Below are 25649 nucleotides of genomic sequence, written 5' to 3'. Positions count from 1 at the left end.
GTGCCCTTCCACTTCACAGTGGAGCGGTCTTGTGGTTCACTGGGTGCAGCAGGAAGATCATTGCTCTGCTGGGCCACAGTGCACAAATCCAGTCTCTGATCCCATCACCCTCCCAGCCTTTCTGCCTTGCATTACAGCTTGTGAGACAACCACAAGTCCCTGGTGTTTACCAGATGAATCTCCACTATAACAACATCCCATTTGCAAACAAAAAAATCTAATATAGTCTGCTGGCCTTGTATGTGTTTTTTTGAAGAATTCTCCATTTAATTCTCCATTTTCTCTGTAATTGATTGCTGTTGGGCCTTAAGTGATCATCCAGTTAGGCTCAGTTCAATGTGCTAATTGCATTAAAACACTGAAACAAATCAGCCAGGAGATTAAATGTTTAAAGTCCAATAAGATTACATCTCCATATTTCTATGCTGTAGACATTTCTCCAGCAGACATTTCATCCATTTTCAGTTTCCTTGAAATATAGATTGTTCCCAGACCATTTTCAACCGTGCCATAGTGAGTCACAGTGACTACAAGGGAAAACTATAACAGCTCAAATGAAACGTAAGGAATTAAAAAAGAGGCAGCAGTATTGACTTCTGTTTTTACATACTTGTGGATGAAAGACACAAGCATAATATTTTTAACAAACCCCTTTGATTTTGGTCTTAGCCACAGCTATGCCTGTTAACCTATCCGAAGTTTCGCACTCGGAATATTCCAGGCCTCCTGATTTGGGCATGAAAAGCTTAATGTTAATACCATGGGCACAGGAGTGTCTGCCATCACTTCACACAGTGCTGCCATATGTTTGAACTGCTAAAGGCTGTTCTGTTCTCCTGTTTTGCTGCATTCCACTGATTCTACATTATGCAACACCCAAGATAGATAAACATGTTCCTGACATGTAAAAATCACTTACAGTATCTGTTTTTTTTAAAGCAAGCAAATAAAAGACTGAAATAAAACTACTTATTATAAACAAAAGGTTAAACAGCATTCTTGTAAACTATGAATTGAATATGCACGTGCAGCACTGTTAGAGAGTACCACCTTTCGACATTACCAACAGACATAATTACTCCAGTACTGTATAACTTAACTAAAAAAAACTACTCAAGTGATTTTAAAATATTATGATAATATTGAACAGTAGATAATGCTTTTTCTACAGAAATTCCAAGTGATACATGAAAATCAAAAATTAATATTGGGTACATTTTAGATTCCACTGAATAAATATGCAACAAAAGGTCACATAAGAAGACTGAAAACTCCTTCACTAATACTTACTGGCCATAATATTAGGAACCCCCGCTGAACAACATGCTGGGGCTAAACACAACAAAACTATATTAACAGCTTTCAACACGTACCGCACATGGTTAATGTGAGACTCTGAACTCAGTGATCTCATATGCAACAGTAACTATAAAGGCCATTAAGAATATAAGAATCCGATGCAGTTTCATTTCCATGGTTTCACACATCAGCGCTTTGCTTCCATTTGTCTCCTGGCCCTCACCTGTCCTCTCCTCACACTCCTGCTCCTCCTCCCTCTCCTGCTCCTCCTCCCTCTCCTCACTCTCCTCACCCTCCTGCTCCTCCTTCCTCTCCTCACACTCCTGCTCCTCCTCACCCTCCTGCTCCTCCTCCCTCTCCTCACTCTCCTGCTCCTCCTCACCCTCCTGCTCCTCCTCCCTCTCCTCACTCTCCTGCTCCTCCTCACCCTCCTGCTCCTCCTCCCTCTCCTCCCTCTCCTGCTCCTCCTCCCTCTCCTCCCTCTCCTCACCCTCCTGCTCCTCCTCCCTCTCCTCACTCTCCTGCTCCTCCTCCCTCTCCTCACCCTCCTGCTCCTCCTCCCTCTCCTCACCCTCCTGCTCCTCCTCACCCTCCTGCTCCTCCTCCCTCTCCTCCCTCTCCTCACCCTCCTGCTCCTCCTCCCTCTCCTCACCCTCCTGCTCCTCCTCACCCTCCTGCTCCTCCTCCCTCTCCTCACCCTCCTGCTCCTCCTCACCCTCCTGCTCCTCCTCCCTCTCCTCCCTCTCCTCACCCTCCTGCTCCTCCTCACCCTCCTGCTCCTCCTCCCTCTCCTCCCTCTCCTCACCCTCCTGCTCCTCCTCACCCTCCTGCTCCTCCTCCCTCTCCTCCCTCTCCTCACCCTCCTGCTCCTCCTCCCTCTCCTCACTCTCCTGCTCCTCCTCCCTCTCCTCACCCTCCTGCTCCTCCTCACCCTCCTGCTCCTCCTCCCTCTCCTCACTCTCCTCACTCTCCTGCTCCTCCTCCCTCTCCTCACCCTCCTGCTCCTCCTCATCCTCCTGCTCCTCCTCCCTCTCCTCCCTCTCCTCACCCTCCTGCTCCTCCTACCTCTCCTCCCTCTCCTCACCCTCCTGCTCCTCCTCCCTCTCCTCACTCTCCTGCTCCTCCTCCCTCTCCTCACCCTCCTGCTCCTCCTCCCTCTCCTGCTCCTCCTCCCTCTCCTCCCTCTCCTCCCTCTCCTCACCCTCCTGCTCCTCCTCCCTCTCCTCACACTCCTGCTCCTCCTGGAACCTGGAAGGCATTATAACATTCAGGGCGTTATGACAACTGTGTGACATGGTACTCGTGATTCGCACCCCTGCCCGGGCTGTGGAGACGTTCCTCCCCCACCAGTCAGCAGACGTCCACATCTCACCTGAAGAGCTTTACAGCTGGCCTGGCAGGGAGGCTCTCGGGATTAAAGGCCCAGGGTGGCGGATTCAATTAGCAGGTTTTCACTCGGGAACTGAACTTAAATAGCCTTCTATTGGTTTATAAATAGACATCTGAATTTACTGCGTTATGGCTCAGGCTGTAAAGAGGGATGGGGATATCAACAGGACTGAATTGGAATTGTTAGAGGAGTGAGTCAGCATGTCCCGGGGAGGCAGGCAGACAAGATAAGGGTTCTGCAGCGGATATAAACCACCAGGATGAGACAATACATTTAATCTGCTTTCTCTAGAAAAACTAATAGCACTTGTGCTGAAGGGGTGTTCTGTTTTCCTTTGACTTGTCTGAGGAACTATAATAAACATTGAAAATGATCAGGTAATACAGGAAACTTTAATACATTTTATTAATACAGTCAGAATACATAAGAAATGTCTTGCCCTCATTTTCATGATAAATAGGTTATAGAGCCAGTGAGGTAATAACTTTCAGTAAAACTGTGAGTGAAGCAATTGAAGATGAATCTTCTGAACAATGGTTGGGCACAGCTTTTGAAAAAATGGGGCGGTGGAGAGAAATTGTGACATATGTATAAGAATTCTTCTTTGCATTTAGGAAGAATCAAAAACGCTAACATATTGGTGAAGTGGATGAATGGAAAAAGTGTCTGATCAAGATGCAGCATGAATGACTAAGAATGCAGTTTGGACAAAAACACACTGTTGTTTTTCAGCAGGACAGAAAAGATAGTGGGGATGGTCACGAACATTAAACACTGTGAATTTATATGTAATGAAAAGGAAACTGCCGATATATTAAAAACTCCTTTGCCAATATATTTACTGATGGAGAAGTCAAGAAAACACCCTACAGACAAATAACGTACAAGTATGCACAGAAAACAGAACAATAATCCTAACTGGCACAATGATTAAATAAGTCACCAGGCAAAAGAGATACCTCAGGATCTGTAAAGACTTCAATGAGATGATTTATAGACCAGTAATATTCTGGGAGACTGGAAGACCATAATACCATAATACCAGTTTCCAAAAAAGGAGGAACTGACAGATCTAGGAAGTTATGGGGCAGTCAGTTCAACATGCATATCAAGATAAATGCTATAGACCACCAATAGGGACAGATTTGAATCCTATATTTCAACAAAGCTATTACTGGGAATAAACAGGATGGGATGTGTAAAGGGAGGCCGTCTTAACAAATATTCTAGATTGTTTCAAGGCTGATTAATCAAAGATTAATAAACAGATGTACAGTAGCTCCTTGGACATTCTATTTGCATTCTCAGAAAATAATATAGTATCAGCCAGCAGCTGTATCGCCCTGCAGCTCTCAACTGGCTACCCACCGAAGCTAAGCAGGGTTGAGCCTGGTCAGAACCTGTGTTAGTGGTGTTAGTGGGACCAGCAGGGGGTGCACACCCTGCGGTCTGTTGGTCCTAATGCCCCGGTATACTGGCGGGGACACTATACTGTAGTGGGCGCCGTCTTTCGGATGAGATGTTAAACCGAGGTCCTGGCTCTCATTAAAGGGTCATTAAAGATCCCTGGGCGCTTCTCGATAAGAGCAGGGAGTTATCCCGGTGTTCGGGCCGAATTTCCCTCCTCGGCCTTTACCATGGCCTCCAAATTGTCCCCGTGTATGATCGGCTTGCACTTGCCCTGCGATGGACTGGTGCCCCATCCAGGGAGTACCTGCTCCTGCGACACCGTATGGTATAAAGCGGTTTGGTAAATGACATGACAATAAATAGTATCACATACACTTACATAGCACTTTTCTGGACACTCCACTCAAACCACTTTACAGGTAATGGGAACTCCCCTCCACCCCCACCAGTGTGCAGCCCCATCTGGATGATGCTCCAGTACTCTCCCCACACCCCAGCTCTCAGTGGGCAGGAGAGCAGAGTGATGAAGCCAGTTAAGAGATGGGGATTATGAAGAGGCCATGATTGGTAAAGGCCAGAGAGAAATTAGGTCAGGAAACCAGGGTTTTTTTTAAAAAAAAAAACCCTTTGCTTTTTAATGGCCACGCAGGGTCAGGACCTCAGTTTTATATCTCATCCTTTTCAAAAGAAAACCTGTGACAAGGCCTTGACTCAGCCTTGACAGTGAGGGAATTAATAGTGCTCCATCTGGAATGGTCTCCAGCAGAAAGAGGAGAACTGATGTCCCAGGGGACCTGGGCTGCTGCTCATCCTTAAATACAGAGATGATGCACAACAGCAGGAGGTAATTAGACACATTTGCTGAGGGTAAAAAGCTTTCTCACTCTCAGAACCTAGTCAGTGCTAACGATGTGCTGATTAGACAACAGCTGGAGTAGCGCAGAAACATCTAGGCTCCACTCTACACAGACAGGCAGGGCCTCAGCAGGAGACAGAGCTGCCCAGTGCTGAGACATCAGGTTACTGCTCTGCTTTAATTATCAATAATAATTATAATAATAATTGCTTACATTTATATAGAACTTTTCTGGACACTCCACTCAACGCACATGATGCGATGGCAGCCATAGTGCACCAGAACGCTCACCACACATCAGCTATCAGTGGGGAGGAGAAGAGAGTGATGAAGCCAGTTCAGACATGGGGAGTATTAAGAGCCCATGATTGGTAAAGGCCAATGGGAAATTTGGCCAGGACGCCGGGGTTATACCCCTACTCTTTTCATTTTCTTTTTAATGACCACAGAGAGTCAAGATCATCCGAATGACGGTGCCTGTTTACAGTATAGTGTCCCGGTCACTATACTGGGGCATTAGGACCCACATGGACCGCAGGGTGAGTGCCCCCTGCTGGCCCCACTAACACCTCTACCTGCATCACACCTGCTGAGCTTCAGTGGGCTGCTGGTTGTGAGTTGCAGGATGACGTGGCTGCTTGTATTGAATTAGCTAGAGGGGCTGGAGTGGTGCTCCTCTGAGCTGCCTGACTGGCTGTGACTGATCAGAGGGTAGACAGAGACTGCGCTCCCTCTGCGCAGGTCATCAGGGTACAGCTCTCAGCCAGGAAAGCAGACCAGATCACTCTACAGCTTCAGCTCCATGAAGGACAGTGAGGTCAAAGCCCAGCCTCCGCCTTGATGTATTTGAATTTTTTTAATTTTGTTCCTATAAGATAATGAGCCCTTTTAACATTATTTATTTTGCAGCATAAATAACAGGCAAATTACTTGTTATTTTATATTTTATAACAAATTTTATTTGGTTGCACTTCCAGTTTGTAATGTGTCACATATTTCTCTCCGTTGCCTCAGTGCAATGACTCCTACACAACACAGGGGGAATGAGCATGGGCCGTCTCCTCTGTCCCGCCCACCCATCTGCTGATAGGCTGTAAGCTCCACAGAGCCTGACAGAAGCATCATCTCCTATTGGGCAAGCAGCGTCTCCGTCACTGATGTCACTGAAAGGACCCTGGAGTTGTTTTTAAGGGAGGACCCTGGCAGACCAATGCCCACCCGGCCCCAGAGGCACTCTGTAAAGTGTGCACAACCCCATGAGGAATCCCAGGAACAGTCAGCAGACGACTGGACCTGGGTCCAAACCTAGAACATCCAGAGCCACCTACATTCATTGTCTTTCAAATAAAAATAGATTTTTACCAGCTATACACATCCTCCTGCTCCGTCCTGATGCCAACCAATCCTCTCATGCTGCCAGAAATACTAAATACAATCTCCATACTTTCAAACCACTCTGCATGAGTGCAAATGGCTCAAAAGCGTTATGACGTTCTCTAAATTGATCTTTTTAGCCCCCTGGCTCCGTTCATGCATCCATCCCAGTGCTCCACAGACAACCAGCTACTGCAGAGAACTACAGCATCAAGGGATTCCTAGATGGCTCCATAAATACAGTTTGAGTCCTGTGGTCCCCGATGTCAGGGATTTGAACCCCAGCCAGCTAAGGCAGGAGTTCCCCAAGCGGTCGCGACGTGAGCCACAGATCTCTCGGCTGGCCACGTTCCTGTAGGGCACTGTGGGATCTCCCAGCATGGGGACTGAGCACTGGCCCCAGCAGGCTGTTGTACCTGCGACCTGCACCACACCATGGTCATACTAGCTGTGCCGTACAGGGGCTAAAAGTCATGTTGATCATCAAATCGGTGCTTGTATGCTGGGAAGGTAGAAAAGTAGAAAACAAAGAGAAACATTTCCACTAACACCTACATAAGAGGCCTGTGAGGTCCTAGGGGCTTGTCAGCCCACATCACAAGCCTCCTGCGCAAGCACTCAACACAGACAGCTCACAGGCTGGAGACAGTGACAAGCCCGCACACAAGCCACAGGAGAAAGGGGCAAGTCCCAGCCTGAGCTGGGAAGTTGCTGATGAGAGGTGCGGTGTCAATTAATCAGCTAAACGTGGAATAAAAATAATTTGCTTGTTGCCAATAGCAAGCGTAGCCACCCTCTGCTTTAAACACGGCACAGGCGTCATCCTCTGTACTTGGCATGAGTCAGCAGCCTGGGAGCGGCTGCCTTCCTCCTCAGCAACCCCAGTGCACAGAGACCTGCTCGCAGGGATCTGCTGACGGTGTGCACGAGGGAACCTGCGTGCAGGCGTGTGCAGGGCATCTCAACGTGCACCTTGACCAGCACGGCAGGGCCAAATGCAGCCAAGGCCTTTATGTCAAACTGCATTTTGCTTGCTAAATAATAATTAATGATAGTAATTGCTTACACTTATATAGCTTTTTTCTGGATACTCCACTCAAAGTGCTTTACGGGTAATGGGGACTCCCCTCCACCACCACCAGTGTGCAGCCCCACCTGGATGATGCGACGGCAGCCATAGTGCGCCAGAACGCTCCCCACACACCAGCTCTCAGTGAGGAGGAGAGCAGAGTAATGAAGCCAATTCATAGATGGGGACTATTAGGAGGCCATGATTGGTAAGGGCCAATGGGAAATTTGGCCAGAACACTGGGTTTACACCCCTACTCTTTTCGAGAAACGCCCTGGGATTTTTAATGACCACAGAGAGTCAGGACCTCGGGTTTACGTCTCATCCGAAGGACGGCACCCGTTTACAGTATAGTGTCCCCGTCACTATACTGAGGCATTAGGACCCACATGGACCGCAGGGTGAGCGCCCCCTGCTGGTCCCACTAACACCTCTTCCAGCAGCAACCTTAGTTTTTCCCAGGAGGTCTCCCATCCAGGTACTGACCAGGCTCACACCTGCTGAGCTTCAGTGGGCTGCCAGTTGTGAGCTGCAGAGTGATATGGCTGCTGGCCAATTAAATTAAATATTTCATTGTCCAGCAATGAAATTAAATATAAAGTAAAATCACCAAAGAATAATGTTCTAATGAAGACATGAACTGCAGACAATAGGAAATTGTGCACTGTGATTTCTCAATGGGAGGTGTACCACGTATGGACTTCACTGTGCAATCTGCTGACAGAGAGTCACAACACCTTGGGCAGATCCCAATAGATTGTAAATAGGTCTTGTAAAAATCAAGATCTCTGTGATAGCTCAGCTCTTTATACTGTTATTTTAAAGCTCTTAATATCCACTTCAGAGCACTGCTCACAACTGTGGACAGTTTGTTTGCTTGAACATACAGTATCGATTGTAAGAGTAGACAATAAATATCCTCGTTCTTTTTTTCCTCTAAAATCTAAACAGGGGGTTAAATTAAGGCAGTTTTGTCCAGCTTTTTTTAAATTACAAATCAAAACAACTTTAAATCAGTTTTCCTAGATCTTGGGGCAAACTGAGGCTGCCCAGTATGTACAATAAACACCCTGCAGGCTGCAGCTGCTCAAGGAGGGTCTAAAAGCCTTTCGCCACAGAAGAGATCCAGCTTCCTTTCGTACAAACTGCCTGAGCTGCAATACTCCACACGACACGCACTTTAGCTGCTCCTCTGCACGTTTCAGGTCTCAGCACGAGAGAGTGCCTTCTCGAATGCTCGGAGATCGCTAGGTCACTGTACAGAAGTGCAGTTATTTAATGAGATTTAAGCCCACTAGACCTGGCTTCGGTTCAAATGCTCTAATCCCTTGCAACTCGCAAATACTGTTTCTCTTCCACGTTAACCCTCAGAGGCCGACTGTCCTCTTTCACACACACTGGGCTCCACGAGGCTCCACGAGGCTCATCTCGTGTGGTGGGCGGAGCGGTGGCTCTGTGGCTCAGGATCTGCGCCTGGGGCTGGAAGGTTGCCAGTTCGTATCCCACAGCCGGCAGAGGAATCCTACTCCGTTGGGCCCCTGAGCGAGGCCCTTAACCCCAACTGCTCCAGGGGTGCTGTATAAATGGCTGACCCTGTGCTCTGACCCCCAGCTTCTCTTCCTGTCTGTGTGTCTCATGGAGAGCAAGTTGGGGTCTGCGAAAAGACAAATTCCTCATACAAGAAATTGTATATGGCCAATAAAGTGATCTTATCATTCTCCTCAGTCTCTGGACCTGCATGCTGAGGTCTGTCTGTCACTTTCTAAGTCATACCATGCACGCTAACGGATTACATTTTAAAAATCAAATCAAGCTGTACAAAAAGCAGTTTTTAGTACACTTTGCACATGCTACAGTATACCACATACAGATTCTGACCTTCACACGCTCAGCAGCACAAAAATGTTTTTATTCAAGTAGTTTACATTGTCGTGGAAGATGCCTTTGTAAAAGGAAGGTCTGGAAATATTGCAGGTTATCCCCAAAGAAAACGTAAGTGAAACATAGAAATACGTTTCATTATAGAGTTAATTAAATTAAACAGAAAGTCCAGCACTCTGCACCTGCCCATCAGGGATGTCTTGCAGTCTCCTGCAGTCGCAAACGCTTGGTGGTGTCTTCAGTACTGCAGCCTGGCTAAACTGCAGCAACTGACTGCAACAGCCAGTAAAAGCAACAACAGCTCATTTGAAACTCGGAGTCTTCAGGAAACCTGTCACATGCACTATGACGGATTCTACAAAGGATTCTAGCATTATAATTATTATTAGCGTCTGCTGGAGCAGAGAAAAATGATCCTCTGTTAAACTGTTAAAAGATTTCAAAACAATATCTCATCAAATGCTACTGCAAACTACAAGTGACAACCTTTCTAGAAGTTTTTATAACCCTAAAACTTTTAAAAACTGAATACACTATAGGCTACTATTTCTAGTTTGAAAGCCACATAAAAATAGATCGTATGTCCCAGATTTGAGCCTCAGGAGAGAACCAAGCAAGGTGATAAGACATCCATACCTGACACACTCTTAACCAACGCACTTGGGAGGATTCACAACGGAACAACTGGAGTGTTTGCATCGATTCATCAAAACCTTTGTTCTTCATCAGATAACATGAACCTCCAGAGCATTAAACATTGTAAAATGATTACGTTAGTAAGTTCCTATTAAATAACTACTTAAACACGATTTCCTAAAATTGTATTTTTAGAATCTGTACTTCAGAGGCTTAGCATACTCTATTGAATGTGGGACTATGGGGATCCAATCTAGTTTACTCGACAGGCAAAAACCAGCTCTGGTGCTATAAATCTAGTCCTCAACCTACTTTACCAAATATCACAGAACCACTACAAAATTAGACCTTTTTTACAAGTGCTGAGTTCACTCCTTATTTTGGAATGAATTTGCATTTCAAGCAATGTAATGGAGGTACCTTTTTGACAGAGTTTGACAGTTTCATATGGACTTCGAATGAAGACGTCTATATTTATATCTTCACCTTATTTTATCAAAGATAAAATATCAAATATCAAAAAATAAAATTTAAAAGGAATGCAATTCCCACATTATGAATGTTTTACTCGAGCACCTTTGTAAGAAATGCTGTTTTCTTTTTACAGTTTTAATAACCATCGATTTATACAAGGGAAGAAATAAGGTAAGGCGATAGATTCACTCTAAAGGTTTTGCTCTCTGGGTATCAACTCGATCCCAGCAGGCTTCACTTTCCCCACTCCGTGACGAGCAGCTGGCAGACTGGAGAAGCAGCTCTGCGATGGAGAATGAGTGGACAAGCCTGGACAGCTCTCAGCACAGCCCCCGCAGGCTGGAGGCGCTCTGGGTGTGGTCCGGCAGTAACCTGGGAACTGCCACTGATGGGCTTTGTTGCAGTTCTTGGCACTGATGCACGTTTCAGGCCTGAAACTGTGGGGAAACTGTGCACAGCGTGGAGGCGCTCAGAGCTGTACTGCTCCGCGGCTGCTGGGAAGAGTGCTCCCGAGAGGCGGGTTTCTCCAGGAGGAGAGAGCAAGGGGCACAGTGCTGCTTCTCCCTGGGGCTGCAGCCCGTGTGCGTCACTCCCCAGCCCCGTGCCACACCACACCAGAGCCACCATCACGTCGCTTCACCTGCTTTCAGGGCTCCCACTGTCGTTCAGCTTCCAATTCAAACCTTCATTTGCACAAAGTGCAAGATCATCTGTTTAAACAGACGGACAGTGGACAGTACCCTCCAGAACAGGTGTGTCTCCTAGCAGTTCTAATTTCTGATTGCAGAAGACTGACCCTATATCAGCTGGTGTTAATAAAGTACTGCAGATAAGGTCACTCCTGGGTCTCCGTACAATCGATGCTGCAGTCAATGTTTTTTTCTTTATTTACAAATAAACTGAGGAGTTGGACAAACAATACAAAAATACAACACATTTCTCAGGACAGGAGAGACAGTAATAAAATGCGGGGGGGTAGTAATTATAGAAGGACAGGAGTGTTTCTCGAGTGGTACAGTCATCGGTATGAAACTGGCATTTCTAATGTTGGCAATGGAAATAATAAGAACCAGGGTTCTAAACAAACAACACTACAGTTAAAATGAGTCCACAGGTTTATAACTGGGCCAGAACCAATGGAGTGGTTGATCATATGATCATTTGGGTGCTTCAGTCTTATGATTTAATGACATCTTCTTCTGATTCTGACAATTCCTGGATCTGGAATTCACCGCGAGGTTCCTTTGTGCTCATGTCCTTGCTTGGGAATGATGGGGGGGGATGAGTGGAAATTGATTTGTATTGTATTTGTTCTGATTGGAGGAGAAAAAGGGAGATTTTGTTCACAAAACAGTAAAGATATGATGAGTTGCCACCTCTCACAAAATGTCTGAATAACCAACAACTACAGCACTGGACAACAAAGGATGAAATCCACTTATTAATTTGAACTCCTTTATTTCAGCCAATGAGTTTCTGAAGTCAGAAAGGCCCCAAGACACACAGCACTTTTTGAACAATTGAAAACCCTTGTATTCAAACCTGATGCTGGAAATGAACAGAAACCAAACAATGCAATGTGTGAAAGGCAAACACATCTTCTGAAAATAGGGCTGTATATCCCAATTTAACACAGGAAGCTAAAAATATGTTGGTTATTACCAGTTCTGCCTGATGTAGGTGGGCAGGAAAAAGTTTGTCAGTTCAGCCAGACGTGTGGATCAGCCAAATAATTACAGTATGTGTATAGTTCACAAACAATTATAATGCTACATTATGAGAATATGTACAGTATTTAACTCAGACATAAGGAACATTAACTCCTCCCAAACCGGTTTTACTTTTACATCATGTATGGAATCAGATGTCCCGATTGCACTGACAACATTTTTTTCATTTAACTTTTCTGTTCAGAAGCAAGCGCCAGTAATGAACACATCAGTCTTTAATATTACCCTAATATAAATAGCACATCCCCTCTTCTTTTTCAAAATGTTATATTTTTATCATCTGAAATTGCTGTGGTCTATTAGCAATTGGGTTCCGCAATAGTAAAAACGATGTACAGTATCTGACATACTCTGTGGAAGCAATCCAAAACGTCTGTTTGCAATCCTTTCACACTGCAGCAGACCCCAAGCAAGGACATGTAGTAGAAATGTCCACAGCTTTTTACAGCACCATTCGTTTATTCTCTAATTACACACTGCTCTGTAAGGGGGAGACTAATTGAAATTACAGATTAAGAGAGCAGGTGGCAAAAAAAACAGCACAGCCCATAGCTAATCACACTAACAGCAGCCCACGGCCAGATCAATGCACTGCCTTAGCCTAGATAATAGTGAGAAAGAAGAAAAAGTGTAATAAGCATCAAGATTTTTATACAAGCAATAGAATACCTTTTATTGAGTTTTCCTACTTTAGTAAAAGAAAATACACCTTTGGTACAAATCTTGGCTCGTGTTCTTTATGCAGCTCTCTGGGGTGTAACTGCATACACTACAACTGTGAAGTGAGGTACAATATTTTAAAATAGACACTTTACCCCTAAGTAACAACAAAAATACCTGAATACAGGTTAAGAAAGCAAGTCCACAGTTCTTTAGACACAATTGTGTCAAAACATTTTATGTTTGCTTTTTGTAAATGAGCGCTATAGACTGTATTCTTTTTCTACTCTACATGCAGAATGGCCAAGGCCCCAAGACGCTTGATCCTCCAAATGTGCTTTTCAGGCTACAACAGTACAGTAAATTCCCACGAGGCTCGTGACACCTAATGAGCAGACAAGTCTTTCAGTTGCACCATTCCTGTGTACTGTCAGGCTCATGGTAAATTAGCCCATGCCCAGGCGAGCTGTGTGAACTGAAACCCTCTACACTAGGAGCTCACAGATCCCGTTTACAACGGACGATGATAAATCAGGATTCGTCCGTGCTGTGCCTCAGATCTATATTTAGCAGCTCACCGCAGAGGGACGGAAGCAATTTACAGCCCAGATGCATGTGCGCGCTGCTGAATTTCGTCTCATGTGATTAGCGAAGGCACAGGCTATAATTCATAGCTCAAGAACATCGAGCCTAACGTTGACAACTGCTGTCAGATCCAACCTGACAGCAACAGAGCTTTTGTGCTTTTCTAATCAACATTCCTAAAAGAACTTATTGATAAATTATAATTATTTAGACCTGAATTATTTCTCCTGGTGTCCAGCTTGACCGTGACAGTATGGGAACAACCTCAATACACAAATCTGCATCTGATCTCCCAACTACACAACACATAGTGCATTAAAGAAGTCTGAAACATATCATGATTTTAAGGCTCTACTGCCAGTATATACCAGGGAATATTAAACACACATCACCTTTTAAAGGTAAAGACGTAAGACGTAAAACCGAGGTTTTGACTCCCTGTAGTCATTAAAAATCCCAGGGTGTTTCTTGAAAAGAGTAGGGGTGTAATATAAGATAATCCCCATCTATGAATTGGCTTCATTACTCTGCTCTCCTCCCCACTGATCACAAGCGTGTTCTGGTGCACTTTGGCTGCCATCGCATCATCCAGGTGGGGCTGCACACTGGTGGTGTTGGAGGGGATCCTCATTACCTGTAAAGCGCTTTGAGTGGAGTGTCCAGAAAAGCGCTTTATAAGTTTAAGCAATTATTATTATTATTATTATTATTATTATTATTATTATTATTATTATTATTATTATTATTATTATTTTCAAGGGGTGGAGGGTGGTACAGGTGTTAATATTTTGGCAGTAAGCTATGATCCTGACTGCCACACTACACTTGACTTACTCCTCTTTAATCTTCTTTACTCACTTATAAAAGGCCACACATTCATTACTGTAGGCATCTGTGTTTCTTTTGTGAGTGTTTTCAATCTTTTCTCCATCCTAGATGAGATTTCTGCTCAAACAAACTGCTAGCATTGGCTTCCTACTTAAAGCAGTTTCCATACTGCCCTTTAATGATAGAGCACCTACACCACACAATTCATGGCAGATGACAGGAAAGCTACCGTCTGAAACATACTGTTCTTTTACTATAATATAAATGCAGATTTTTTCCTAACTTACTTTGAACTGTACCACACTGAGGAAGAAAGTCTTTGTGCTTCAACTGGAATACCACCTAACACCTTTCAGCCTTTAGGTCATGGAAGTCAGAAAAGACCAGGAATACATCCTGGTGCTTACAGTAAACGGTAAATTCATTTTCTCCCATTCGGAAAGTAAGTGAAGATTTTACACAGAAATATTCAGCCTTTTGTCCTCACAAGGCAACTTCATAGAAACCACTGGCTACTCAGAAACCTGTCCTTGGTGTTGTATTGTGTATCACTTCATGTCTTGCCTAATAAATATGCCAGCTTGTATTTAGTGACATTACATTTTGCAGATTTCAATGAGGTCAGCTATTCCAAACCATATTGTAATTTCCACCGCGCTCCTCACTTTGTGTCCTCGGTTACATCATTCTGGAAGACGGATAAGACACTGATTGCATAAGACTTTGATCTGTTTCAGATTTCACCAGCTGCAGGCTCTTGTACAACCCGTACACATGAAGCAGAAAAGCAAATGTACTTCATTTTAAATTCACACGTCTGCCGATCAACATTTTACTCTGAATAAGGTAACAAGTCCCCTCTATAAAAGCCTGCCGGGAGAAAATAAAACCTTAAATTGTTCAAGCTGCTCGCGCTCTTACATTTTGGAGATGCTCAGGCACTTCTGAATCATTAACAATCAAAAGCAAAGATACATTACAATACATATTGTTATATATATACACACACACATTGCCACTGTGAGATTATGTTATTTTTTAAATAATTCCAAACATTCCATACATAAGATCATTATGGGTTAAACTAGGTAATGAACATGGTTTATCTTGTTTTTAATACGTGCATTGGAAAACATCTAAAAAGAAATAATATCAGTGTGTGTATAGTTATATTTGCTGCCCTGACTTGCAGCATAGCACCGTGCAAGACTGCTGCAAGACTGCTGCCGAAAATACCACTGAAATCGGCTCCCTCAGACTCCGACACCCACCAGCTCCCCGCAGGAGAAGCGCCAGTCCACTTAACCAGGCTGAGACACAGCAAGCGCTGGAAGGCTGCTTTCATTTCTCTCTCTCTGTGCTCCTACAGCTCGTCCTTGAAAAGCACAACACCTCAGAGCTGTTCCCCGTGGAAGAGCAGGGAGACACTGTTCTGAGCACCTGGAGCGCAGGCAGGATGTCCTGTTCGGCACCAGGCCCCTGCTCCAGGTCCTAACCCCAGTCCAACCACGGACAGCTTTTTGTCCCAGTTTAAGATGTGCTCTGCAAGAAATAGCCACTCAACTTTAAAGTACATTTTATTTTTATAAACTGAGAATCACCAGTTCTTTTTTTATGATGACATACTCCCACAAACGGAAGTAGCCAATCATGTATTAATAAAAACCCTTGGAAAGTCCAAGGATGTCTGAAACATGTTGAAGAGATCTCAGAGGCAGGGAGAAAATGTGCCCTAGCAAAAGCAACAGTATGATTTTCAGCTTCATCACACTGGAAGGAACCTTCAGACTCCACAGTGAGACTCAGAACATAGTCAACTGGCGTCACTTCTAGCAACAGGTGAGGACAGAGAGACGTGATGAAATAAGCTGGTGGCAAACTGTCTTTCCTCTCGATCGCTGTCCAAACACCACTGCATCCTGCTGACTGGACACACTGTGCTATGAAAGGTGCTGCAGACATTAAACAAAAGTCCGGACTGCTTGGTCATTACAGACCCTGTAAAGAGTAGCAGCACTAACCCCAACGGCTGGGTTCATTCCACCTGCTGACCTCCTTAACATACCCCCTTAATTCAATCGATGGAGCCCTTTTGCTAGCTTCTCGACCTGGTCCGCTGCACCATGGGGCTGCTGGCGCGTCACGCGCACGTGCAGTGTACGTGTGCAGGAGGTCCGAGGCGCGAAGAGCTTTCCTGTTGCGCGTGGCAAAGCGAATGAGAAGAGCTGCTCTGGGCAGGAATGGCAAAGAGGGAACTGAGTAGCCAGTACAGCGCCCAGATAGGCCTGCACAGAGGACACGGAGTGCAAAACAATCAATATGACCCAACGAGTACCCTTCAAGCAATCGATAGCGCATTATACCAATGCTCGTTGAGAAAGTGCACGAGCTGTGCTCTGAAAACATCGAGCAACTTTCCATTCGGATCAGAACACGATGTTCGCAACCTGCTTTCTGAGGTTATCGCAGCGAAACACTGGAGACCCGCAGTGCCATTACAAGAGGCCCCACGACCCCTCCCCCAGGGCAGTAGTGTCGCACATCACATAACATAGCGTGCAATATGTCCTGTAACCCATGACTGCAGAGCACATCCAGTTGCACACATACAAATTATTCTAAACTCATGGCATCTCCTGGTGCTGCTCCGACTTTGTAACCAAGCCAATAAGGCAGTGAACTCATCACAGGAAAACACATTCAAAGGGCCAGGCTCTTACTTTAGACCTTCAGAGAATCTAACAGAACTGGAGTTCCACAAACGCGCAGCACGATCGCTCAAGCAGGTGTCCACAGCCCTGGAGCCTAGAGATCCCCAGCTCCATCTCACAGGTGACCTTAAATCACCTGCTTCTTAAAGCTTAGGAACACTTCGACGTAGCTTAATGCTTAAACCAGTAAATTGTACTTTTAAGACAGATTCAGATTTTTATTCTAAATGATCTCTCAGTCTGTTCATTTAACAAATGACCCATTTACTTGATTAAATAGAAGCTGTCCCAAGTCTTTAGAAATCGCTGATTCGACGGTTAGCTCTAAATCCTGCTGCACAGGGGCTCTCTGGGAGCAAGACCCTGACCAAGACACCTCACCTCACCACACAGCACCCTGACCAAGACACCTCACCTCACAGCACCCTGACCAAGACAACTCACCACACAGCACCCTCATCAAGACACCTCACCACACAGCACCCTGACCAAGACACCTCACCTCACCACACAGCACCCTGACCAAGACACCTCACCACACAGCACCCTGACCAAGACACCTCACCTCACCACACAGCACCCTGACCAAGACACCTCACCGCACAGCACCCTGACCAAGACACCTTACTCCTCACCTCACACCTCATGTTTACTGTACTGTATATATCAAGGCCTTCTCTGCCTCTGTCCAGCCTAGATTACATAGTTGTTGACAGTATTTACAGTAGAAACAAACACCACCATTCAGAACTCAACGCTCCCAATTAATTAGGATAGTGTGTATTCCACCACAAAGGCTTAATCTAGAAGCATACCGTGTGTTTATCAAAATTCCTTACTGTACGTAAACAAGCACAGAATATACACTGTTTGCCTGTTTTGTGTCACAACATGGCAGGAATATTTAATTAATGTCTTTGCAAAAATCTAAACAGACAAATGTCATGAGAGTAGGCAAGAAACGGATCAAATACTCCTTGCCCCAATACAATCAGACCAATGAGATGCAAATTAAAGATAACTAAAGGCTTCTGATGCGTACTGTAGGTCAGATAGAACAAACACGTACTGTACTGGTACCTGTCCTATCTGACCTGCAGTAGTTTAAGGGCAGGCAGATCACAGAAGGGCCACCTCTACCCTAGCCTTCCTAACTGAGATACAGCACAGAAAGCTCGGGAAAAATGCCCTCAATGCAGCATTTCGATGTCTCTTGGGGAAAAGGACACATTAAAAGATGAAAATGTTCGCAAATTAACGATTCAGTTTTTACACAATTCTGCACTTAAACGATTCAAGATACCGATCGGAGGAGGGAAAGTAACGCCAGAGGGGGAAAAAAGGATTATTGAGAAACTGTCCAGGCGCAGAAATATATCGGTTATAAAATACTGTATGTACTGTAGCACCAGCGACCCATCTGTCACGCCACAGCACCACAGACACACGCCGGACACGCAATTAAAAGCCGGATTACGAAAACAGAAAATCTCCCACTCCCGACTACACGAGTCGATGCTATTTATATAAAGGGTTTGCAGCTTAAAACAGAGTCTGTCCTGTTGTAATGTCAGAGCGGTGCCCCCCCCCCCCCCCACAGAAGACCTCACTCGCCCCACCGGGCAGATGCACCTGGTACCGTATCGGAAGAGATGCCCCTGCCGACCCGGATACCCCGATCCTTACCGTTCTGAGCGCAACCCAGTCGCAGCAGAGAGACCCCCAGCAGCACGGCCGCTAGCACCGGAGTACAGGGCATCATCTTCGGGCTCCGGTCGGGAAGCCAGGTGACAGCGGCAGCGAGGAGAGGTATCGAGGGTGAAAACAGAGGGTGATGGGGAGAATGGGGGGGGGGGAGAGAGAGGCTGTCAAGATGGACAGTCGGGCGCTCGGACCAGAATCACGACGACGAGAGCCGATCCCTGCCGGTGTCTCCGGGAAGCGCGGAGGAGCCTTCCGTGCGAGCTGCCGGCAGGAGACTGCGGACAAGGCGGTTGCACGGGAGATGCCGATGCAGGGCAAGAAGCCTCCTTCACCGGATTGCAGAAGACAGATCCCGCGAGATCACCTCACTTCCTTGAAGTCTGCGAGAACACCAGCACCTTGTCTCTCGGAGCGGCACAGCGCAATGAGACTGGACCTGCCCTGCGGCGTTCCTGCACTGCACGTTACAGCGTTGTTAACTGGGAAAGAGCTTCTGCTCCTCACGTCTGGGCAGTAAATACACAGCCAGGCTTGCACCCGTATTGCACCGAAGCAAGTGTATTTCAATCAACCGGTAAATCCGTAAATGCAAAATGTACAGTTCAGTACAGATGAACCATGGCCGTGTCATAGACTGTACATGTGCTATACTGTGCGAAGTCACATAGAGACCACATAGAGTGCACCAGAGAGTGGGACCGAACATAGTTGCACTATAAAACACACTTGTATTCAATTATATTTTTGTAAAAAATCGATACAAGACGAAACACTTACTGAAACATTGTTTCAACACGAATTCAAGTTAAAAATGTTTTATTGCAATATGGAAACTTGCTCACCTACAGAGTGTTGTTTTCAGCACACTATTTATTTTGTAATCATCAGTTGGCATGACAGACAGCAAGGAACGCTGGTTGTGTTTCTTTTGTAAATGGACTTCAATCAACGTCAATATTTTATTACCATAACAACCACTTACAACCACAACCACTGATTCAGTGGGTCCATACTATTAAAGACATACAATGCAAATATACAACATGTAGCCAATAATTAACATCAACCCTCCTACACAACACTCATTCACAAATCATCCTGTGGCTCCTAAACACCAACTGAGCATCTCCTCACATATAACCACAACCAATGTTGAAGAGTGTTATTTCAAAATAAAAAGATACAAAACTTTACATCTGTTTAAGGAACACAGCTGTTTAGATTATTCACAGTTAATGTATTATAAAGCATCTTATAAAACCTTTAAATGCAGAGTCCGAATTTTTATGAATAGCTTCTCTAGATTTGAAAATAAGTGTCTTTACTCAGGACACAGAAAAGTATGAGTGCTTTTGTTTCTTTTTGCCATTTTCCACATGGAAGCTCACATCTCCTTTACCCATGGGAATAGCGCTCGGTGGGAGCACTGCCCTTTCTGGGTACAGGTTTCCTGGGAGTCTCTGGCAGAGACCAGGCACTCAGCTGGGCTCATGCCCCCTGGCTGCTCAGTCCTCACCATTGGGTGCACAGCATGGACCTGGACAGGCAGGAGTCCTTCCAGAGTCACCAGAGTCAGAACATCAGCGCTGTGCCACAGCCTGGTCAGGCAATGTACATGAAACACACACAGCTCTCCCAGGACTTGGAGAAGCTGTACAGCGGCCAATCTATGCCAATAATGAGCGTTTGAGGTCGTTAAGAGCCCAGCTGGACTGAAACTCTGTAGACACCTTTAAAACAACTACAGCTCCAGAGGTGTATCTCCTCACTATTGTCGCTCTCTTTTAAAGCGATGTACAGTATCTGTCCTGCCTGCTGTCACATAATAGCACCTCGCAGTCTGTGTTTCAGGTGAAACAGCCTTCCACCTTCCACTGGGGGATAGCTGGCGGTGACAATTTCCCATTAGTATTATTTAAATTACACTGTTAGTAGCAGTGTTAACAGTACTGCTACAGTCACGCATTAATGCTTTAAAAGTAAGTCCTACTCACATGCAAGGCAGCAGTACAGATACTGTACATATTATCGCGTTTCTGTTATCTGATAACTGATTGGTACAGGAGAGCTGTAGGTGGGTTAAATGCGTCAATGGATGATCTCGCACATCTGCTGCGCACATTATCACCCATTGCACAGGAATGGAGCAGAAAGAGTCAGCGGTGTATTATGTATTAATGCTGACGATTAACAATAAAAAAGTATGGGAAAACCAATGGCAGTTAAAAAACTGACGCGTATTCTTCACAGTGTTTAATCGTCATACACTTCAATTCGCACGTCTGTGTTTTTTTTTAATTCCGGGTCTGTTTTCTGCTCGGCCAGGCTCAGAGCCTTTTATCTCTATCCGCAGTTTTATTTCGTCGCTGCAGTAATTAGAGGTTTGAACCGCTGGGCAGAAGGCTCTTCCTGAAATCTCCACCGAACCGTTTCTGTAGGTGAGGAAAGTCAGGCGTGTCAGGGTGGCTCTGGTAACAGACCCGCGCCCCAGCTCTTTGACAAGCTACAATTAAGTGCGACGAGTCACACGTGTAAGGGGGTTCCCTCACCTTAGCTGGGGGTAGGTTATGATTCAATTGAAGACGTTAGTGAAATACTTGTTATTTACTGCATCCGGAAACAGATTACAATTGACAGCTGTCTCTGCAGTCTGCAGTGTTCTTCCACCTCGGTCCCGGGGGACTCCTGTCTCTTCTGCCTTTCGCTCCAGCTAATTAGTGAGGCTAATTGAACTCTTTATTTGAACTTCTTGCTGGATCAGGCCCTTTTAACTCTTTATAGATTCTAAAATGTTCTGGTGCTGAAATGCTACAGCGCGGAAATTCAACAGACATTCAAGCTCCATTTATTCTGTTACCTAAAGTGCTTATCAAATGTCTGGCGCCGTATTTCTGTCTTTAGGAATTTGAATAGGTGACCGACGAATGTTGTCCAGTTCCGGGTGTGAATGGCGCAGACACTCCTTATTATGAGCGCCTCAACCACCTCAACAACGAGAAGATTGGTTCGGTGTTTACACTAATCAATCATTAATCCAACCTCTTCTTCGTAGAAAAAAAAAAACCTCAGCATTCAGCTGGAGATCATTTAGTCTCATTGAATAAAATCTCATTTTGAACCACAGTCAGAAGAGGCGGAGACCTCTGTCTTTTCTGATTGTGTTCTGGTTGCGTCTAGGACCGAGAGAGAGAAAACACTTGATCTACCCCACGCTCTGAAACAGGGGGTCTCCAGTCTTGGTCCTGGGGAGTCTATGTCCAGCTCGAGTCGTACAGTTGGTCACCCTAAATTAGCTGGTGTTGGTCTCTCCCGGAGCTGGCCTGGATAACCCTGCTTCCCAACCCGTGCCTGGTGGGTTCTGTAAGACTTCATCGAGATGTGGCCGCACCGGTTTATATCCAAATCTGTGCACGTCCCTCCCGAAGCCAGCCAGGGGAAAATGAAATCTTAAATGAGGACTTCGGGATTTTATTTTAAAGGATTCTATTGCAAAATAAATATTAGATCATATTGTCATTAAATAGGTTACCCACAAGTCCACGGATACCCCGGACACTCGCCAGTGGTAAAATGAATCACACACGTACAGAAGCAGGAGTCGGATTAGAAAACCTTGTTTTTAACGCTACAAATGCGACCTCTTGCGGCCTAGCATTGAATATATTCTTCTGGATCCATAATGTGTCTTTAGTCTGAAACGCTAAACCTGGGTTTTAGACAAATTCGAACGTCTCGTGTCCTAGGACGCACATCATACACTATGTAGAGTTGAATGCTCAAATATATGTAGTATGTTAGATCAAGACGTCCTTGTATAAACATTATTGTTCGTGGAAAAATGTGCTACTGGATTTTCATTTCCCCAAAACTGTCCTACATGATTCCTCTTATCCTGTTATAATGTATATATTTTTTTCAAACGGAAACCTTGTTCTGGACTTTGACTCTGCTTTTCAAGAATCCTCTCAGTCCTATTCATTCCTGGAGAAAAACTATTTGTGGTTTGGGAAAGCAGAAAGTGTCTCTACTACTGATCCACTGCTTGTTAGGATAATAATAATAATAATAATGAATAATTCCTTACACTTATATAGCGCTTTTTCTGGACACTCCACTCAAAGCACTTTACAGGCAATGGGGACTCCCCTCCACCAGTGTGCAGCCCCAGCTGGATGACAGCAGCCAGAGGTGCTCCAGTACACTCCCCACACACCAGCTCTCAGTGGGGAGGAGAGCAGAGTGGTGAAGTGTTCAGAGATGGGGAATATTAGGAGGCCATGATTGGTAAGGGCCAATGGGAAATTTGACCAGGACGGTAACACTCCTACTCTTTCCAGAAACACCCTGGGATTTTTAATGACCACAGCGAGTAAGGACCTCAGTTTTATGAAGGACGGCGCCTTTTTTACAGCCGTGTCCCCGTCAGTATACTGGGGTATTAGGACCCACACTGACTGCAAGGTCAGCTTTCACAGGAGGTCTCTCATCCAGGTACTGGCCAGGCTCACACCTGCTGAGCTCCAGTGGGTTGCCAGTTGTGAGTTGCAGGGTGATGTGGCTGCTGGCTTAAAAAAAAAAACACTGGCCCGTACGGGGATCGAACCCGCGACCTTGGCGTTATTAGCACCACGCTCTAACCAACTGAGCTAACCGGCCAATTTAAACGTAGCTATTTCCCAGAAAACTCCATAGCTTTCATCCCGGTAGGACAATACATGAAAGTGCCCCAGGGCAGGCGGGCTTGTTTCTAGATCGGGACCAGCTAGAGAGTTCCTTAGTCACTGTTCAGCTCTCAACAGTGATCTTGCGTCTTAGGATCTGCGCTTACTCTCTCATTGATGCGCTGTATTATTTAAATATAACGAGCGGCGTTAGTGCTTAGTTTCTTAAAAACTTCCCCGAGAACCCTAAACCTTCATCAAGGCATGTGTCCGTTATCGAGTAAATACTAACAGCCCGAGTCCCGGCTAAGGAGCCGAAGGGGTCGGAGCTGCCATCCGTGATAGTATTAGTTACGCCTGTAAGTCACCATCCACTCTAAACGCAGTTTGACACAACGTTACAGCGTTTAAAATTAGATTATTACATTTAATAAGTCTTCTAAGGGATATTTTAGGGAACGGAGTCACATCTGAATGATCTCAAACGGGCTCTGTGTTGGTACAATTCGGGAAAAGGTTCAGACCAGCTCAGCGCCTCATTCGGTCCGGCCGTGCTGTTGACAGGCTCGTCCCTGGCTGCGCTGTCGGGGGCTGGTCGCTAGAGGGCGAACACGCACTAGGTTTGGGGAAGGTGACCTGGTCACAAAGCGATCGGAGATGATCGAAGTCTTATAGAAAATAAAAACTAGAGTATACCTTTACAATAATATTAGGCACATCTGTTAATCTGCAATGATCTTCAGACCCTATAGGCCCTTTTTGTGTAATAAAGCAGGAATTATGAAAATCAGTTACCGTAGAAAATGAAATGTATTTTCACATCTTACATTATTCTGGATCTGTTTGAACATTTTACATATGCGCGGTAGGCTGTGTCATTAACATTTCTTAAATGCAGACTCTGAAAGGCGGAAGAGGTATTAAAGAGGGCTGACCCGCTTGGGTCGGACGGGGACTGAACGTGCGGCATTGGTGTCATTAGCGCCAGTCTCTACCCCGCTAAATGTAAAGGCCTCCGCTACCGTTTTAGCGCCAACACCTTTAAAAAAATGTTTTTTTGTTTTGCTGTTTACAGCAGTTATTTCCTGCAAGCGAGCGCAATGCACCCGAGACCCGAGAGCCAGCAGCCTGTGCCGCACCTTGGCGCGCTTTCAGCTGTTTCTGCTGTTTCTGCTTCCACGCCGCACGACTTCACAATTAGAACATGAAAAAATAAACCCGAGATATAAAAAGACTTCCAAACACCACATTTTGAAGGTCGTGCTAGATGAAAACCCGTGTGTGGCGCTGCAGGAAGGCTAGAGAGACGCTTAGAGAGACGTGCCTAGTTAGACCAGCGTGCGGGCCAGTGGCGCAATGGATAACGCGTCTGACTACGGATCAGAAGATTCTAGGTTCGACTCCTGGCTGGCTCGTCTCTTTTTGGGGAAAATCCACTTAAAGGGCTGATGGCGGAGTCGGGGGTCGTCGGCGGAAATGAGCGAACCGATTCCGACAGCAGTACTGAAAAAGAAGCAGTGCGCCCTTTTTTTAAAATCAATTGCAGTCCACGCCGCCTCCATGACCGCCATCCAGAGGGGATAAAAAGGCGAGCCGGCACTGCCCCCGTCAGGGGGAATACTGTAGAAGTCGATTCAGACCCGTTTCGCTCGTCGTCTGCTGGTGGGGTCGCTTAGCTTTCGGTTTCTCGCCGGCTTGGCAGAAAGGGTACCCCTCGCCAGCTGACGAACAAGGCCGGGGACAGGTAGCAGTACTATGCGCTTGAAAGTCGTCTGAATTCTGGTTTAACCCTTCCCTTAAAGTGTTTTCGAAGGAACTTTTTTTTAAAACACGGGTAAAACCCGAAAGGACACCACACAGGGTATTGATGAACAGCCTTTCTTAAAATTATAGCATATCTGTTCAATTTTTATAATGTTTTGTACCGTTCCCTTAAAAAAAAAAAAACAATAATTCCATATCAGAATGACAACGTTGCACAGGTTTCCCCGATAATACAATTCACCCGTAGCCTACAAGAGGCCAATGGTCTTCTCTCGCTGGTATCTCCTAGATCAGCACTCAGCAAGCTATTTTAAACTTTTAATTAGCTAGATAAGTAAATTGAAAAAAATACTTATCCAACACAAGTGCTCTTGTACAATAGGAAATTTATTAGAACTGAATAAAACTCCTTGCTCAGGTGCTTTAATTTTTTAGCTCAGTTGTTATTAATATCAAGAATACTGCGATATCCACCAAACATTACCAATGTCCTACAAGTGGCTAGATAAAATATTCATCTTGCATATTATCTGGTACAGATCTTTGTATGTACAGTACTGTAGCATTACTCAGTTTGAAGTAGAATCCATCCACAGATATGTTTTACCTACACCTTG

General features: G+C 45.3%; 1 protein-coding gene and 2 non-coding genes across 4 annotated transcripts in view; 1 reads left to right on the top strand and 2 right to left on the bottom strand.

Moving 5' to 3' along the window:
• The window catches only part of LOC148659339 (neuroplastin-like), a 59342-nt gene extending 40174 nt beyond the window's left edge, over positions 1 to 19168 (bottom strand). Inside the window, exon 1 of one of the 2 annotated variants that reach the window (XM_088641459.1) lies at positions 18590 to 19168. In XM_088641459.1, coding sequence (XP_088497585.1) covers positions 18590 to 18665 — 76 coding nt within the window. In that variant the 5' untranslated portion in view covers positions 18666 to 19168. The remainder of the gene's footprint in view (positions 1 to 18589) is intronic. The other variant, XM_088641460.1, reaches the window with a different exon arrangement.
• A 4021-nt stretch (positions 19169 to 23189) lies between these two features.
• Positions 23190 to 23263, bottom strand: trnai-aau (transfer RNA isoleucine (anticodon AAU)). Its single transcript has one exon. It is a non-coding gene; the product is annotated as a tRNA-Ile (tRNA).
• Positions 23264 to 24610: 1347 nt separating this feature from the next.
• On the top strand, positions 24611 to 24683 carry trnar-acg (transfer RNA arginine (anticodon ACG)). Its single transcript has one exon. It is a non-coding gene; the product is annotated as a tRNA-Arg (tRNA).
• The last annotated feature ends 966 nt before the right edge of the window (positions 24684 to 25649 follow it).

Source organism: Lepisosteus platostomus, chromosome 7 (genome assembly GCF_059453375.1).
Source record: "Lepisosteus platostomus isolate fLepPlt1 chromosome 7, fLepPlt1.hap1, whole genome shotgun sequence".
Classification (NCBI taxonomy): Eukaryota; Metazoa; Chordata; class Actinopteri; order Semionotiformes; family Lepisosteidae; genus Lepisosteus; species Lepisosteus platostomus.
This window is presented reverse-complemented; position numbering and strand designations above follow the sequence as displayed.